The sequence below is a fragment of the Bubalus bubalis genome, chromosome 1 (genome assembly GCF_019923935.1).
Source record: "Bubalus bubalis isolate 160015118507 breed Murrah chromosome 1, NDDB_SH_1, whole genome shotgun sequence".
In the NCBI taxonomy this organism is placed as follows: domain Eukaryota; kingdom Metazoa; phylum Chordata; class Mammalia; order Artiodactyla; family Bovidae; genus Bubalus; species Bubalus bubalis.
The window spans coordinates 61,045,266-61,063,090 of NC_059157.1; the positions used below are offsets into that span (position 1 = coordinate 61,045,266).

At 40.2% G+C, this 17,825-nt stretch overlaps 1 protein-coding gene across 2 annotated transcripts in view; it reads right to left on the reverse strand.

The window, feature by feature from the left end:
- The window catches only part of NCAM2 (neural cell adhesion molecule 2), a 575,454-nt gene extending 561,217 nt beyond the window's left edge, over nucleotides 1-14,237 (reverse strand). For both annotated transcript variants that reach the window (XM_025282108.3, XM_025282115.2), the window contains exon 1: nucleotides 13,918-14,237. In XM_025282108.3, coding sequence (XP_025137893.1) covers nucleotides 13,918-13,972 — 55 coding nt within the window. In that variant the 5' untranslated portion in view covers nucleotides 13,973-14,237. The remainder of the gene's footprint in view (nucleotides 1-13,917) is intronic.
- Between the last annotated feature and the right edge of the window lie 3,588 nt (nucleotides 14,238-17,825).

Here is a 17,825-nt window from a genome sequence, read left to right on the forward strand (position 1 = left end):
CAAAAGAATCACGTTTCAGTCAGTGGAATGAGTAAAGTTTTAGGATCAAATATTAACTAAATTTGAATTTGAAATTCTGTACTTATTAGATGCTACTTCACTTTTATGAAATTCAGCTCCCTCTTTCAGAACTCCTCGATATGCTGTGAATATAAAAATGAGATAACTCATCTGAAAGTACCCTGCAGAGTTACTGACAGATCTTCTTTGGAGAAAGATCCTCTCCTTGACCAAACTCTCGCCAGACTCCCTGAACCCTCAGCTCAATTAGGCCTCACCCTCAAAGTGTAAAGATCTGAACAAAACACTAATGTAATTTTAAACCACTCAAGGCCACATTCCAAGAATGTCTCTCATCCCCCTTGAAGTGCCTGCCTGAGAAAACTCAAGGCTGCCAAAAGGATTTACTGTTCCTCCCAGCCAACACCTGAAGATGGGGCCCTTGTCTCTTAGGCCCTATAGAAGTGGAACAGGCTTACTTTGATTAGAACCAGCTATTTGCAAACCCAGATGGGATTCACAGGGACCAATTTCCATCTTTTTGTGAGTTTTGGCAATTTTTTTACTTCTCTGTCTCTATGGAGCACCCACTCAACACTTCCCTACTCTCTCATTCTCCCTTTAAAACTTCCAGTTACCTCTGTACAAATTAAAGCTGAGTTCAGTTCATACTGGGCTCTTTATCCTATTGAATATAGTAATAAACTCTTCCCAATACAGTATATTACTGATTAAAATCTATCCTTACCATATTAATTAGGTCCAGATTTGGTTTTCTCTGACACTTTTTTATTCAATTAATTCACCAAATACTTAGAAATTGTGAGGAAACAATGTTGCCTGTAATCCTTCTGTGTTTTCTTGGGTATCTCCTTCTTCCATCCTATACATGTAACTATGTCAGCCTTTACCCCAGCTCTTCAAAGTCTGACCCTATTACCCACTTCCCCATTTCCTTTTAGCTGATGAGTTATCCTCCCTGAAACAAAAGGGTGATTGATCTGTATTATTAGTACTATATTTGGTTCCCTTTCTCAGTCAAAGCTCCCTGCATGCATTTCTGCTCAGTGGTTAGAATATATTCTGGAATCACAACCAGTAAAAGACACTTCTTAGGACCACTTCATCTCTCCAATCACATTCACAACAAGCAAGTGTTCAGAAAAGCATAGTGGATGGCATAATATGATTTAATAACCTATGTTGAGTTTTCTCCCTAAATTGCAGACCGCATATAATCCCTCCAAAAGTGAAATGTATTAGCATGTAGCTTATATTGGGGCTTTGAAATAAAATGACTCATGTAGATAACCAATTAAAATGATTATAAATCTTGTGAAATTTGAGAAAGGAAAGTAAAAAAAATAGATGAATTTAAGCAAAAGTAACATCTTTGATTGAAAACTGTTTCAAGCTAGAGACATACACAATAATGGTAACATTACTGAGTAAATGGCAGACAGACGAATAAAATGATAAAGTGATAGATATTCTGGAGTATCTGAATATGTATTTTGTTCTATTAATTTAAATCTTTTTATCACTGAAGTCAGACCTAGAAAACACTATAAAACCATGACAAAACACGACTACCAGGCAAGAGAATAATGTTGGAGGTTAAATTAGATCTCATTTAAAAAAGAGAAAAAAAAATCTAAGTACTTATGAAACAATAAGGTAAAATAGCCCTTATTTTACTTGCCTTTCTATTCATACAGTTCAGAATCGGCTTCCAATAATCATTGATTGAATAATCAACTTTTAATTAACCCCGAGGGATTATCTTGATTTTTTCAGGACTTTAAATACTTTGCTCTGTTGACATATCAGACACTTACTATTGACAATATCTAATTTGTTTAATTATATTATTATCAACGTATTATATCTCCCTAATTTATTTCTATATACTGAAGACTTTGAAACTCCAAATAGATAACCATGTCCTATCTGTCAGATAAGGCTTCAGAAGAATATATCTCATAGCAAGATTTTAAAGTCTGCTTTATTCCAAGTCTAATTAACTTTCAGTTATAGGAGATAAGATCAGGGATAAGGAGGCTCATTCCTGCTATTTAATTCTTCCTGAATTAAATAATCACTGTGTGATGATTATTTTATTGAAATTAATGTATTTATTGAAAGCCTATCACATGCATGGCAATGATATAAACAAACGTTTGAAATAAACACAGGAACAATAGCAATACTTCTCAACAAACCAAAGCATCATCCAAAGTCAAGGGTAAATATATATATGTACATATATATACACATATTTAAAGTATGGCATTTTGTTTTACTTCTGCTGGGTAAAAATATTCATTCAGCACACATTCACTACGCATCTACTGTGTTCCAGGAATACACATGAATTTACAATAAACTCTCTAATCTAGTACACTGCATTTAATGGGAAACCAGCATGGAAAGACATTCTCGTCCGTATGGAGTTCATTTGCAAGGTCATAGTGAAGTTTGGCATGCAGAAATCAGATACAGTACCAGAGCGTCTTGTGCTTCGACTAGTATGTAGGAGGCAACTGACATGTATCTGACAAAAGAAAGATGTCTCTGGGGATGATATGCTTGAGTTGAGTCTTGAATAAAAATAATAGTAATTGTCCACAGGAAGACAGACAAATATGTAAAATACATGGCCTGTGTACACACAGGGACCAAACTGGGAATTCCAGGAATGGTGTTAGAGCGATGTGCCCACTAACAAGCAATGGAGCTGAGAGAATAGGGTTGTGTAAACAAACAAAAGGCAAAACTCTCAACAATTCTAAGTCAGAAACTTCCAATTAATTCAACTGAAAGGTAGACCTCTAATTAAAATTAACAGCATGGATCCCATAAACACAGTCCAAAAGCAACAAAGCAGCACAGCAGCATAAAACATGTACTAAGTTATTTTCGAGAATTGCTTCGTATATATCAGTAAAACATACTCAGATAAAAACAGAGACATCATAACAGAAAAATGTGCTATTCTAGAGTAAAATATTTATATCAAGTCCTGGTCTTACCATGTCTTAAATATTTCTTCAAGGATGAGCAGTTTTACTTCTCTGAGGCTCATTCGCTTTCTTTCTAATCAGAAATAGTATCTCCTTTCAGGATAATTGAGGTACTTTAAATAGATAAGTTAAAGTTGACAGAAAAAGTTTTTGTCAACTACTCTGCCTCAATACTTACATACATTTTGAAATATTAAATTTTATAATATAACTAATTGTTTGATAATTAAAACATTGGTATGAAGCATTATATATAATGTAAAGAACCACGTAGGGTGAAGTCAGTTATTCTATGATAATGAAGTGAACAAGCTTTAAAATGTGTTCAGCTTCAGCTGGTTTCAGAAATCTATAAGTGATTTATCTAAGTAAATAAAGTTAAAAAATCAGAAACATGTCAATATCATGGATCAGTACTTTGATAAAGAATAGGTACATATCTCATGTTATATATTAATTGAAATCTGTGTATAGACTTTCTCTCCTGAATGACCCAAAGTTGCTGCTATAATATAAAAGTACAACTTCTCAGCTGAGGCAATGCTGAACATTTTTGATGGGCCAAAAATAATAAACAGAGAGATAAATTAAATGGGACAATAAATATAATCAGAAAGCCTCATATTATAATGAGTAGAAAACTGGTTGGGAGTGGACAAGTTATGCCAACAGAAACCCTGTCCAGAAGCCCTCTCATTAGTACTTAGAACAAAGCACAATGCTTTTCTTAAATTGGGACCTATTCTATTCTATGATAATATAGGTCTTAGCCATACTCACTGGTTTCTTTCACAAGTTTTGACATCTGTTTCTATTACACCATATCTGCATCCTTGAAAAATGCTGTTGTCTGCAAAATTGTGCAGTAAAAATATCAGGGCTTATGGAAAAAGACAGGATTGGAGGTCAGAGAATGTGAAACCTTCGGAAATTTAAAACCAAGCACTAACAAAAAGTATAACAATCTTTACCAAAAAAAAAAAAAAAAAAAAAAAAAAAACCACCCAGCACAGTTAAATCTCTACTAGTATTTGTATCCAATTTCTGCATCTTCTTTCAAGATATAAGCCTAAAGGGCACTAACTTTAAAATGAACACTATGATCCAGTGTATATCCTCTAAAAAATAAGGCAACAAATAAGTCATTTTATCATAGAGGAAAGTGATTTACCAGTTTCTCCAAATGCACTCTCAGTGATGCCAGATATATAATGTTGTAGAAATCAAGATGGTTCTTAAAGTCACTAAGAAACTAATACTTGCACTAAAGAAAGACACCTGAGTTGACTTTTCATATTTATCTTAATACTCCAGAGATTGCTAAGGCTCTCTATTCAATTGTGAGAAAGCTTGCTTTTGGTTACTTAAAAACTGGAGCCTATTATACAGAGTGAAGTAAGCCAGAAAGAAAAACACCAATACAGTATACTAACGCATATATATGGATAGAAAGATGGTAACAATAACCCTGTGTACGAGACAGAAAAAGAGACACTGATGTATAGAACAGTCTTATGGACTCTGTGGGAGAGGGAGAGGGTGGGAAGATTTGAGAGAATGGCATTGAAACATGTAAAATATCATGTATGAAACAAGTTGCCAGTCCAGGTTCGATGCACGATACTGGATGCTTGGGGCTAGTGCACTGGGATGACCCAGAGGGATGGTATGGGGAGGGAGGAGGGAGGAGGGTTCAGGGTGGGGAACACATGTATATCTGTGGTGGATTCATTTTGATATTTGGCAAAACTAATACAATTTTGTAAAGTACAAAAATAAAATTTAAAAAAAGAAAAAAAAAGAAAAGGACTAAGAACAGCAAGAAAGAATTTTCATATTCAGACTTCTGATTGATTGTGACAAAAGGCAAGATAAATAAAAAAGACACTTGACAGAATCCTTTATATATATATATATATATAATTAATGACCTGAAGAAATCATACATGGATCAACACAATTCCTATCATCCTCATATTTACTAGTTGTGAACAAACTAATACGCATCAAAGAAACACACACTAATGCAGAAAGGAATTACATTTTACCTTAAATGCATTTGATGCTCTTGGCTATAAAGTTGTGTGTCATCAGAACATATGTAAGAGCTCTAGGCAAATCAGACACTTTCAATCTCAAACATCATCTATCAAGTGTGGTTTTATCAGGATTAAATCAGATAATGAGTGAAAATGCCCAGTACAGCTCCCTGGCATAGAGCAGATGTTAAAAAATATTAGTTCCCTTGGATACTAACAGAAAAATAGTCAACGCTCATAGAGAGTTGAACATAGCTCGATACCAAATTTCTTTTCTTGTTTTAGTTTAGGTTTCAGGTTTCTTTCTTTCTTTCTACTTATTTTGTCAAGTTTTGTTTTGTTTGCCTGGAACAATACTTTAAAAAAACATGGATAAAACACAGAAAATTAAGAGTATATAAGAAAAGCAAATCTGACCTATATGCTTTTGAAATTTCATCTAAAATTTCAGGCAAACTTAATAATCCTCGAGTATAAATAGTGATGAAGAAAGACATAAAGACAGGAGTTAAATTAATGCAGAGAAAGTGCTGAAGAAATAATAAAGATTAGCAGTATATCTTTCACAATTTAATACTGACATTTCTATCTAGATGTTTCATGGAATACTCAAATTAACATATAATTTAAAAAAAAGTGGGTTACCCAGAAAGGAAAATCCCAAATGAACGTTTTGGGATACAAAGAAGAAAAACCGTTGCCCGATATCAGCAGTTTTCTTTACTTACTTACCTATTTCTGTTAAGATATAACCATTCTTTCTGTCAAACAGGCTTAAAACTTCAGGGGTCACATTCCTTCCAGTTCCCCAAATCTAATGTGTTATTAAGATCCATTAATTCTTCCACAGAAACATCATGTCCTGTCCATTCACTTCTTTTTCATTTCCCTCTAGTCCACACCACACGTGGCAAGTGGACTTAAAACAAAATTTAACTCTGTGTTATTTTCCTGCCCAAACAATGCTTGAAATTCAGTTCAGTTCAGTTGCTCAGTAGTGTCTGACTCTTTGCAATCTCATGAACCGCAGCAACCAGGCCTTCCTGTCCATCACCAACTTCCAGAGTCCACCCAAATTCATGTCCATAGAGTCTGTGATGCCATCCAACCGTCTCATCCTCTGTCGTCTCCTTCACCTCTTCCCCTCAATCTTTCCCAGCATCAGGGTCTTTTCCAATGAGTCAGCTCTTTTTTTTTTTTTTTAATTTTATTTTATTTTTAAACTTTACATAATTGTATTAGTTTTGCCAAATATCAAAATGAATCCGCCACAGGTATACATGTGTGCATCAGGTGGCCAAAGTATTGGAGTTTCAGCTTCAGCATCAGTCCTTCCAATGAACACCCAGGACTCATCTCCTTTAGGATGGACTGGTTGGATCTCCTTGCAGTCCAAGGGACTCTCAAGAGTCTTCTCCAACACCACAGTTCAAAAGCATCAATTCTTCAGCACTCAGCTTTCTTTATAGTCCAATTCTCACATCCATATATGACTACTGGAAAAACCATAGCCTTGACTAGACAGACCTTTGTTGACAAAATAATGTCTCTGCTTTTTAACATGCTGTCTAGGTTGGTCATAACTTCCCTTCTAAGGAGTAAGCGTCTTTTAATTTCATGGCTGCAGTCACCATCTGCAGTGATTCTGGAGCCCCCCAAAATAAAGTCAGCCACTATTTCCCCATCTATTTCCCATGAAGTGATGGGACCAGAGGCCATGATCTTAGTTTTCTGCATGTTGAGCTTTAGTGAAACTCAGCTTTGCCGCAAGGCTTGACTGCCTCCCAGTCTCTCCAATATTTCCATAATTGAGGCCAACAACTCACCTTTCTAAATTCTTAATTTGTGTTATTTCTTAATTAACTGAATTGGATTATTTCTGCCCTCTGAACATTTACCTCCTTCCCTACAACTTATTCTCCTTGTATTATTTTCTCTATTTAGTCTCACTGTGTTGAGGTCCTCTTTGCTTTAGTGAGCAACAACGTGTTGTCCCAGGAAAGAGGCCAATCTTACACATGTACTGAGTTTAAACCTTTGTCTCCTAGCAGTGCAGTCTTAGCTCCTTCAACTTCCACACCTCACAGACTTCAACTGACAAAGGGGAGTATGATATGATAATAATTACAAGACTGCTGTATATATTAAGCCAAGTAGTACATATAGAGTGCATACAACTGAGCCAGGCAGTTAACAAACAATGAACAAGTTTTAGGTCTTTTGAGATGCTGAATTCCTAAGGACTTATTTAAATCATTTAACTTTTAACTAATTATATGATGAAAGTGGAAGTTGCTTGGCTGTGTCTGACTATTTGTGGCCCCATGGACTATACAGAACATGGAATTCTCTAGGCCAGAATACTGGAGTGGGTAGCCTTTCCCTCCTCCAGGAGATCTTCTCAACCCAGGGATCAAACCCAGGTCTTCTGCATTGCAGGTGGATTCTTTACCAGCTGAGCTACAAGAGAAGCCCAATTATACCGGAGTGGGTAGCCTATCCCTTCTCCAGAGGATCTTCCCGACTTAGGAACTGAACCCAAGTCTCCTGCATTGCAGTCAGATTCTTTACCAAATGAGCTATCAGGGAAGCCAATTATATGATATATTTGTTCATTAGTTGAACACTTTATTAATCTCTCATATGTGGATTTGGGTTCTTAAATTCATATGTCTATTATCTTCTCAACTATGGATCTTAAATTCTAAGCACCTTCCTCCCTCCAACACACCAAATTTTCATTTTCAAACAAATGCATCAAATACATTAAAAAAATAGGCATTGAACTACAAGTGAGAAAACTTTAATCCTAATTTCATACTAACTAAAATTTATATAGGAAAACCAGGTAGTTGCTCTCAATTTCTTCATCCATTAGGTAAATACTTCCTTGGATTCTTGATGGTCTTGAGTTACAAGGTAATTGAAAGCACTTTGAATAAGTGGTTTTCAATGTTATAAAATGCTGAGGTTATCCACATTGTATGGCCTCAACAAGTATTTGATATTTAATTTACTGACAAAATGGCACATAATTTAAGTATTTACTTTGAGGTGAAGAACCATTAGATAATGTTTTTTAATATATGCAAAGTTTGGTGTTTGGAGAACTGAAGTGAGAATTTACAGACCAGAACTCTAGTCATTAATCCCTATTTGACTTTTAGCAAGTCACATCGTAATTACATGCCTCTGAAGACTCTTTGTGACTAATTCCAGCCTGGTGTTGGTCCATATAAGGGGTTCATGATTCAAAAAAGAAACACATTCTTCAAAACAATTCCCTGCCCTCTGCTGGAAATATATATTCCATCACTATGACTACGAGTAGTGCCCCCTAGAGTTGTTCATCACACAATCTATATAATCACTCCCAGGAATTCTGCCCAATGTCTAAGACATGTAATCACTGACTGATGAATGAGTCACTCTCATTAATGAATTAGATTATCTCAGCCCCCTCAATATTTTTCTCCAATCACAGAGCAGCTTATGATGCTATTTTAAATTAATAAACAAACTGTTTTTAAGTCATAGGCAGGTTTATATGTATGCATATTATTTAAAAAATATACATAATGTCTAGCATAGTAGGACTGACATTTTAAAACATGTCTACACATATGTGTTATCACAACTGCTCCTCTTAACAGTACAGCAAGGTCAACTAGGCAGATATTTTTATATCAGATTTTCAAACAGACAAATAATGGCTCTGAGAGAGTAAGCTGCTTCTTCAGTCAAGAGGCCCTCAGTGTTCTAGGTCTTCTGCTTCCAAGTCAAGTGTTTGTTCTCCTTCTCCACTCTTTTTAAAAAACAAATTGGGACCAAGACAATTTTCATCAATTGACCTAAGATTCTCCCAAGGTTAATCTGTTGATTGTTATGATTATAGCGAAGTGAAGTCAGTCGCCTCCGACTCTTTGCGACCCCATGGACTGTAGCCCACCAGGCTCCTTGGTCCATGGGATTTTCCAGGCATGAATACTGGAGTGGGTTGGCATTCCCTTCTCCAGGGGAGCTTCCTGACCCAGGGATTGAACCCAGGTCTCCCACATTGTAAGCAGACACTTTACCATCTGAGCTACCAGGGAAGCCTGTTATGATTATAAATACTCTCAAAACTCCCCCATCTGCCTCTTAACTATTTAAATTCAGGCAAGTTTATTTCATTAGATCACTGTTCTTGTTGTTCAGTCCCTAAGTCACATCCAACTCTTTGTAACCCCATGGGCTGCAGCACGCCAGGCTCCTCTGTCCTCTACTATCTAATGGAGTTTGTTCAAATTCATGTCCATTGAGTCAGTGATGCTATCTAGCTTCCTCTGCTGCCCCTTTCTCCTATTAGATCATAGCTTTCTAAAATATTTCCCAATGTTTGATGAATTGTTAGTGGCACAAGTGAGTATGTGAAACTAGGGAGTGTGTTGAAAACCATTTGAGATGAGCACTATTGTTATAATTGTAAATAGTTCAAAGTTATTAAAAAATTTAAGAGAGTGCCATACATAAGCACTTTTATTTGCTGAACAATTAAAGATACCTCAGTTCTGTGAAACTCAGGAATATTACATTTAATAACAGCACGGGTTGCACCTTAAAGTGTTCTCATATCATGTAATTTGGAACATTAAAACTATAATCTGTTAAATAGGCCTATCTTCAGTATAACTGGGATAGTATAAAGGGCACAGGAAATTTAGACTCTTAAGTCAATAAAACTTGAAAAAACAACTATATTCGCTTATAAGAATATTAACATTATTAAATTTGCATCCACCAACTCCTAGAGGATTATTTTTATTTTGGACTTAAAAAAAAAAAAAGGCAATTCAAAGTACTTTTCCATGTACACTGTTGTGAGAGATGACCCCCAAAACAGAAGAATTAAAGTCATTTCCCAAATGTCAAAAGCCAGAGGAAGCAGCAAGACTAGTTCCAGGGTCTTCAGAGTGACAACCGTTTGCATTCTCACATCTCCCTCTCAAGGAAACAGGCAAAAACAAATCACGCTGTTAGCCTGGTACTGAACACTTTCTGTATCTCATTTCTCAGTCTCAGTACAAACAAGTCCCATGTTTGAAAACAGGCCATTTTATGTACGGAATTATTTGAAGTTTGAGTTTCTTCTTGGGCTGTATGAGGTTCTTCCGTCCCCTTAATTGCTTCTCTGAGAGGGCATTACTTCTGAGAGACCATTAGCCCTGAGTGTCATTGAACAGATTCATGAACACTCAGGACCCACCAACTTCCCTTCCAGGTCTCTGGGTGCCACAATTCATCACTGGACACTAAAGTGACCAAATGTTCCACTGAACTCCTTTGATATAAAGCAGAGAAAGTAATCCTGTGGTTTATTCATTGAGGATAAGGATATTAATTTACATAGCCTATCTTCTCTACAAACAAATGAATGTGGAGTTGATTCAACTGAAATCGTACAGAGAAAAGCTGACATCTAAGCATTAGAGCCAGGTAAGTAAGACAGGCTGTCTGCTTAACAGCCCCCACAGAAGACAGGTTTGTGGAGACCTTCCTGTAGACCTGAAACCAGTAGTCACCCACACACCTACACCTCTCTAATGAACAATGACTTACCAGCACTTCATCAGAAAGCATAATTGTAAGCAGATGCCTGTAAGTTCAACTAACTAACTGGGCAATTCACCCTCCTCTCCCCAATGATTTTGGCTTAGGTGAGTGTTCTTGGTATATATCTTGTTCTGGATGACAAGAGAGATCCAGTTGAACAGACACCTCTGTTCTTGCTTAATAATTTCGAACAACAATGCTTCTAATGTATGTATGCGAACAGTCAGTCATAGATGATTATTAATTGCACTTGGGTAATTTTTAAAAGAAGAAAATTGTTTTAAAAATTTAAAGTTTCAGGAAAGCAGCCCTTACATGTAAATACAAATTTACATAGATCCAAACAGCACACGCACTGTGAATCACAGGCTCAAGTTATCATTTGAGACTTAATGATGACAGAAGCTGTGACCAAGTTCTAAATACAAAGGAAAAATAACTGCAGAAGTTAGAGCTATGGTATAGTTGTTTCATTGACAATGAAATCCAGACTCAACAATTAAATCCCAACCGCGCTTCATTGGATATGAATCTTGCGCCGAGAAGGAGAGGCTTTTAAAGGAGCACTTCTGCTACAATAAAAAAGCCTCTCACTACAGTAGAACAATAACCTTGTGTTGAAAGTTAGAAGCAGAACTATTAGGCCTTGTTAGCTAATTATGGTATTGGCATCCACTTAAGTTAGTCAGTTTTTCACTTCTGTCATTTTCTCCTATTCCACGGCCGCAGTTCAAAACGTTTTGACTACTTAAAAGGGAATACATCATCATTGCCTTTCTCCACTCTAACTGCACACCACTTTCCAAAGCGATAGCTTCAATCATGCTTCATAAAACCTCCTGCAAGTATATTGTTGGAAACATAAATCAGCAAGCTGTGATTTTAGTATTTCCAAGGCAAGCCCAAGGATCACTGACTGGTGGCTTTTCCATGGCCCCATTTACAAAAGAATAAACAAAAGTATGAGTTATGCTAGATGCATTTTTTTTTCCAAACTGCTCCCTGTGGTGCTTCTGATACTTGCGACTGCATCCTTAATTGGAGAACAAAACACTAGCAGAGAGGAACTGGACTCCAGGATCAGGACTGCCATTTCCAAGCATCTCTGACTTCATTAGGACACATGGTACAGAAGTACCACATGTTCTGTTTCACAAAAGCTCGGGCTCTCTGCTATGCATGCATCTATGCCTCCGTGAGTGCCATACATTTTTAAATTGTACTAGATAGAGAGATCTTGAGAACGACGCTCTCTCCCTTCCCTGTTACATTACAGTGAATATGGGCTCCCTGTGAGGCATGCTTCAGTCTCCAAGCCCCTCTTTATAATCACCCTGCCTTCTGAATTCTAAATTGGTGAATCACAATTTCAAATATGTGTTACATACACAGACCCAAATTATATGTGTCTGTGTGTACTATTTAAACATTCCCAGATTTCTTTTTTATCCCCCAAATTCCAACACACTTAATGTCTATGACAGTAAATTCAAAGACTCCACAACTGACATATTTTTTTCTTTTTCTTCTCCAAATCAGTCACAATATAATCTTAAGTCTGCACAAACTTGCCTTCCATGATTCCTCATTTTGCCCACAGTGTCTACATTTGGTTAATTGCAGTGGTATTTTAACTGCAATTTTGGGGACTGCTTCTCAGTATTCAGAAATACCTGTCTATATTACAAATGAACAGTTAAACATAACCAGCAGCTCTCCAACAATTAAAGCAGCATATCTGTAGGGCAGAGTGTGTATATTGATCATTGCTATTAAAATGATTCAATTAACTGGCTGGTCTAATATTAGCTTCAGATTGACAAAACTGCAATTTTGCTACGACTGAAATTTTGCATACTCTATTAAGAGAAAATGAGCAGCCTCTTAGCAAGTCACTTTACAAACTAAAACAGTGTTTGCATTCTAATTTCTGAACATAAAAATCTGTATCCAATCGCGTTTCATCAGCGACTAACACTATAGATTTAGGGAGGAGAAGGGCAGAGAAAGGAAGGCTTCATATCCAAAATGTCAAGCCCGGCTGAAGAATGATAGAAGGACCTAGGGAGTGTGGAAGAACAGACCCACCTTAAAATGGAGTTCTACCACCCCCTGCTGGACCAAATGAAAAACACAGAAGAGGCTAAAAAGCTTAGAACTGAATACAGTGGAGATATTTTAACTTGTGCTGTAATTTATTTTTTTCTCAAAAAAAAAAAAAATCATGCTACACTAATAACATTCTCTGCTATTATTACACATCAGAAAATTACTGCTATATATATATACATATATACACACACACACACATATATATATATATATATATATATATATTTTTTTTTTTTTTGGAAGACTTCCACATATGCATGTTTTAGCATTTTGGGTCCCCAATTTAAATGCCCAAACTTGTCTGGACTGTTGAAAATGCCTCCATTAATTATAAATATATTTTACGTGACCGTAAACTAAACAAAACAATGCAAATGCACATCTATCTCTATAAACAGAGGTAGCTTCCCCAAATTCTCTCAGGTTATTCTAGTAAGCTATTTCTGTTTTTTTTCTAAACAGATAAAAATCCCACCAGTTCCCCACAAGCTAAACATCCCTCACAGGTGTAATTACAATCTGATGGCATACAAAATGTCAACCTTGCTGTATTAACAAGGGGTGGGGGGGTGCTGAAAACGAATGACTGCAACACATTCCTAGTTTTATCCATCTGCTTTCTTACACACATCCATGGCCCCTCTCTTAGTTCTCAACAGAAATAAACCATCATCGTTCACTTCTGTCAGAAATTAGGGGTCTTGGGCAAGGGAATTAAAAAAAAAAAAGTCTCTAAGAACTGAATTTCCTGCACACAACAGAAATATTTCCCAACGAGTTTAATGCTGATAGTTTTTGCTTCTTCTTTAAAACATCATCGTTCCCTTGCCTTTCGCAACCTCAGACATTTAACTGGTAACACATGCCAACCTACTCATCCAATTTTTTTGATAATGAAAATCAAAGAAAGCCAAGATCCCAGAGAAAGATACAGTTTTCCTCAACCTCCGGCTCACTGATGCCCATCTCCCAGCCTGTATTTTCTTCTTCAAGGGTCTCCACAGACCAGACATCACTGGGGGAAACAATAATAACAACAATAACTATAACTTTAGTCCCGTCATTTAATTCTTCCTGGAGCTCCTTCTGGCTCTCCAGGTTGGGTAGAAGGGGGAGGGAAAGTAAACGCAAGAAAAGCACCGCACTCCTACCTTGCCCGCTACTGACAAGCAACCCGAGCAGGTAGAAGGAGAGGAGGAGGCTCATGTTCAGGACGTGACACCGGTGGACAGTTCCAAAGTTATTAAGTCCAGCCCCGGAGAGAGAACCTTCCGCTGTCACGGCCGCCTCTGCTAGAGCCGCCGCCGCTCCGGGGGTGCCCCAGCCGCCCGCAGCCCGCGCGCTCCTCCTTGCAAAGTGACTGCAAGCTCCGCTCCCTGCCGCACTATATCCAGGCGGCGGCGGCGGCACCAGCACCAGCAGCACCAGCAGCAGCGGCCGCCGCGGCGGCAGCAGAGCCGGGCGGGGAGGGAGGCGGGGGCGGGGGCGCGGGGAGGGGCGGGGAGGGGAGGCGCGGCCGAGGCGTATCCCTCCGCGCCGCACGGCGACCGACCGTCGGCCGGGAGGCGCGCGGCCCCCTGGATTCGTCCGCAGTCGAGCTCGTAGCCGCGAGTTCGGTTCCCGGGGCCTCCGGCTACCCTGGGTCGCCGCGATCCGGCTGGCACGAGTGCGTCCGCACGCCCAGCCTGAAGGCGATCCTCAGGGGGACTGCCGGCCCTGGGCCGAAGGAGGGAGGGCCTCCTGGCGCTCTCGCCCCAACGTAGGCAGGTGGGCGGAAGCCAACCGCTGGAAGCCGTGCTGATGCTGCCGACGGTTGCCCGGCCCCGAGCGCGCTTCTAGCGCGTCAGGGCTCCGTGGGAGCCGCACAGCTAGGGGTGGACAGTGGATTCTGCAGCTCGCATTCCTTCAAGGGCGTGTTGGCGGGGGGGGGGGGGGGCGGTGGTGATATCCCTCTCCCACGCCCTCTCTCTCGCAAACCTTCTGCAGGCTGCCCGCTTCCCACGCTTTCCACACTCTGCCGGAGCAGAGGGAAAGGAGCCGTCCTCTGGGGGTCTACACCGCCTGTCTCATAGGGCTCGAGAGGGTAGGCTAGGCGGAAAGATGTGCACAGTGTCTGTTACCCACGTCGGCCCACTGCTGTCGACAGCAGATACCTTAAGGGAGAGAGATCGGGGAGGGGATGAGATATGAGAGGGGCTGCGTTCAACTGGGCTGTCAGTGTTTCCTGAGTCCTTGGAGAAGTCCAAAGTCTCCCCTGGACACACTCGGCGGGCTCTGCCCTCGGTCGCCGGCGGCACAGCGCTGGCGAGGTCCCCGCGAGGCTGGAGATGCGGGAAGTGCTGGAAACGCACACAGATGAGTTGCGCGGGGATCTTGTGCCCGGTCACCCCCTACCATACGCACACCTGCGTGTGCCCGACTTTAAATTGAAGTGATGGAGTCGTGGCCAGCGACCACAGCTAGCGCTCCTCTCCCAAATGTTGGGATATATCCTTCTTTCTTTTGGAAAAGTAGGGATCCTTGTCTCTGCTGGAAAAATAGGAAAAGGTATGCAAGTTTGATAGCAGACCTGAAGCAAGAGATGCAGAAGGCAGCATAGCTGGCCTCGGGGCCCTTGTCCGGTCAGAGCAACCAGCTGGAACTGACAATGGATTCTGCAGTCTGTACATTACGGTGCTCAGCCTCACCCCTGACCCAGAGAGGCCCTTGGCTGTTTCTTTATCAGCGAGGACATGGAAATAGAAGGGGTTAGAAATACTGTCGAGTTCAGAATCCAGCCACCCCCACCCCCGGCAGGATGCTAAAATGGAGATGTCATTGCTTGGAGAAAGGCAAGGGGTAAGAGTGGAAACGAGCTATTAATAACATTGGTAGGAGAGAACTCGTCCACAGCTGGTGTTCCCCAAGCAGATCACTGTAACACAGTTTTCACGTGGAGGGTTCACTTACTTGGTATCCTAGGACTGGGGTTACTGCAAAGGATGGAGGAGGGTCAGAGACTCCTGTCTACACAGACGACGGTGGACTTTCTAACCCAAGGCCCTCTCAGCACCTCACAGCCTGAGAACCTCTTCTTCCATCGTGGTAATATTTAGGACAATATATTTAGAAAGTTATTTTACCAAGGTTCCCTTCGCTCAATTTTTTCCTCATTCCGGGAAGCGCCAACTGTACTTGAGTAAGCTCACAGTCAGTTCTTTGCAGGAAAGGATGGAAACAGCACATTTATAGGTGTGAAAGACAGACGATGCCTTTATTTCACCAGTTCTTGATTTCTCTAGGGAATAAAAAATGCTACACACACACACAGTCACACCCACACACAAAGTCACAGAAACTGTTGAAAGGATAGTACCAGGGCTAAATAGCCTCTTCACAACAAATCCTGCAGATTTCCAGTGTGACAATCCTGCTGCTGTTGCTGAGTCGCTTCAGTCTTGTCCGACTCTGTACGACCCCATAGACAGCAGCCCATCAGGCTCCCCCATCCCTGGGATTCTCCAGGCAAGAACACTGGAGTGGGTTGCCATTTCCTTCTCCAATGCATGAAAGTGAAAAGTGAAAGTGAAGTCGCTCAGTCATGTCGGACTCTTCAGGACCACATGGACTGCAGCTTACCAGGCTCCTCCGTCCATAGGATTTTCCAGGCAAGAGTACTGGCGTGGGGGGACATCACCTTCTCCGCAGTGTGACATCAGGAGTGGCCAAGGGCCTATGACACACATATACAGACTCACACACAGTGTGGCACTTGTGGCAATTGGATTTTTCTCATTATTAGGTTATTTTTAATCACAAGCAAAGGTTGAACTCTGCCAGAGGAGAATTTGATCAATACCCTCTGAGGTAATTTTGACATCAAATCTTCTTAGGTTGGGGTGAAGGGAGAAGAGAAGGTAGCAAAGGTCCATCAGAGAAGAGTAGAAGCTTCTGTCATAAGACTGTGTACCAACTCTGTGTGAGTGTGTGTGTTTGTGTGGAGAGAGAGGGAGAGAGAGCTTGTGTGTATGAAAACAATGAAGGAAATAGTGTTGGCCCTCAAGAATATACTACAGATCCTGCCCTCAAATTGCTAATATTAATAGTATTCTGGAAGAGATCAGGCATAAATACAACATTTGATGATATAAATCAGGTTGTAAGAATGTCATAAAAACTGAAAATCAGCTGCTATTGTGACACGAGGAAGGGATCATTTCTGAATAGGGGTTTAAGAAAGGCTTCATGAAGTTAAGAAATAATGGAGAAATTAGATAGGTCCAGACATGGGCAAAGGAGAGAATAGCTTAAGCGGAGACTGGGGGCGAGAAAGCACACAGCTTGTGTGAACAGACAAAAGTCTAATTTGGAGAAAGTACAGAGTATAAGACACAAAACTTGGCCAGAGCTGGGAAAGGGTTCTAGGACCGTATTGTGCCAGGAGAAGAAAAGTGACTATTATTTATCACCCCTTAGAATGTAAGTCCAGATGTAAATGATCAAGAAGAGCCAGACTGGCTGACCCTGTTCCCTGGGGTTAAGGCCTAATGGTGAGTTGTAACTCATGGGAAAGTTATCAACAGAGACTCTCCTGGGATTTTTCCATGGTTAGCCTGAGTTTATGTTGCTATGAGGTCTCAATAGCGTGCCTGCATACTAAGTCACTTCAGTCCTCCTGTCCAACTCTTCCTGAACCCATGGACTGTAGCCCACCAGCCTCCTCTGTCCATCGGATTCTCTAGGCAAGAATATTGGAGTGGGTTGGCATGCCCTTCTTCAGGGGGTCTTTCTGACCCAGGGATTGCAGGAGTCTCTTAAGTCTCTAGTATTAGCAGCCAAGATTTTTGCCATTAGCACCACCTGGGAAGCCCGTCTCAATAGCAGGTGGTACATATTCAGAGAAGGCCTTCCTCCACTTGTCTAAACTATGACTTAGCAGGTGCCTCTCCAGGGCTCCATCAGAAGCTCTTCCATTCCATATTGCAGTGATTAAGTGATCTAGAGCCTGACATTTGCCTTGGTCAATTCCACTTCATAGCACTTATGGTTGAGGACAACATGTAGACAGATTGCCTTTGCC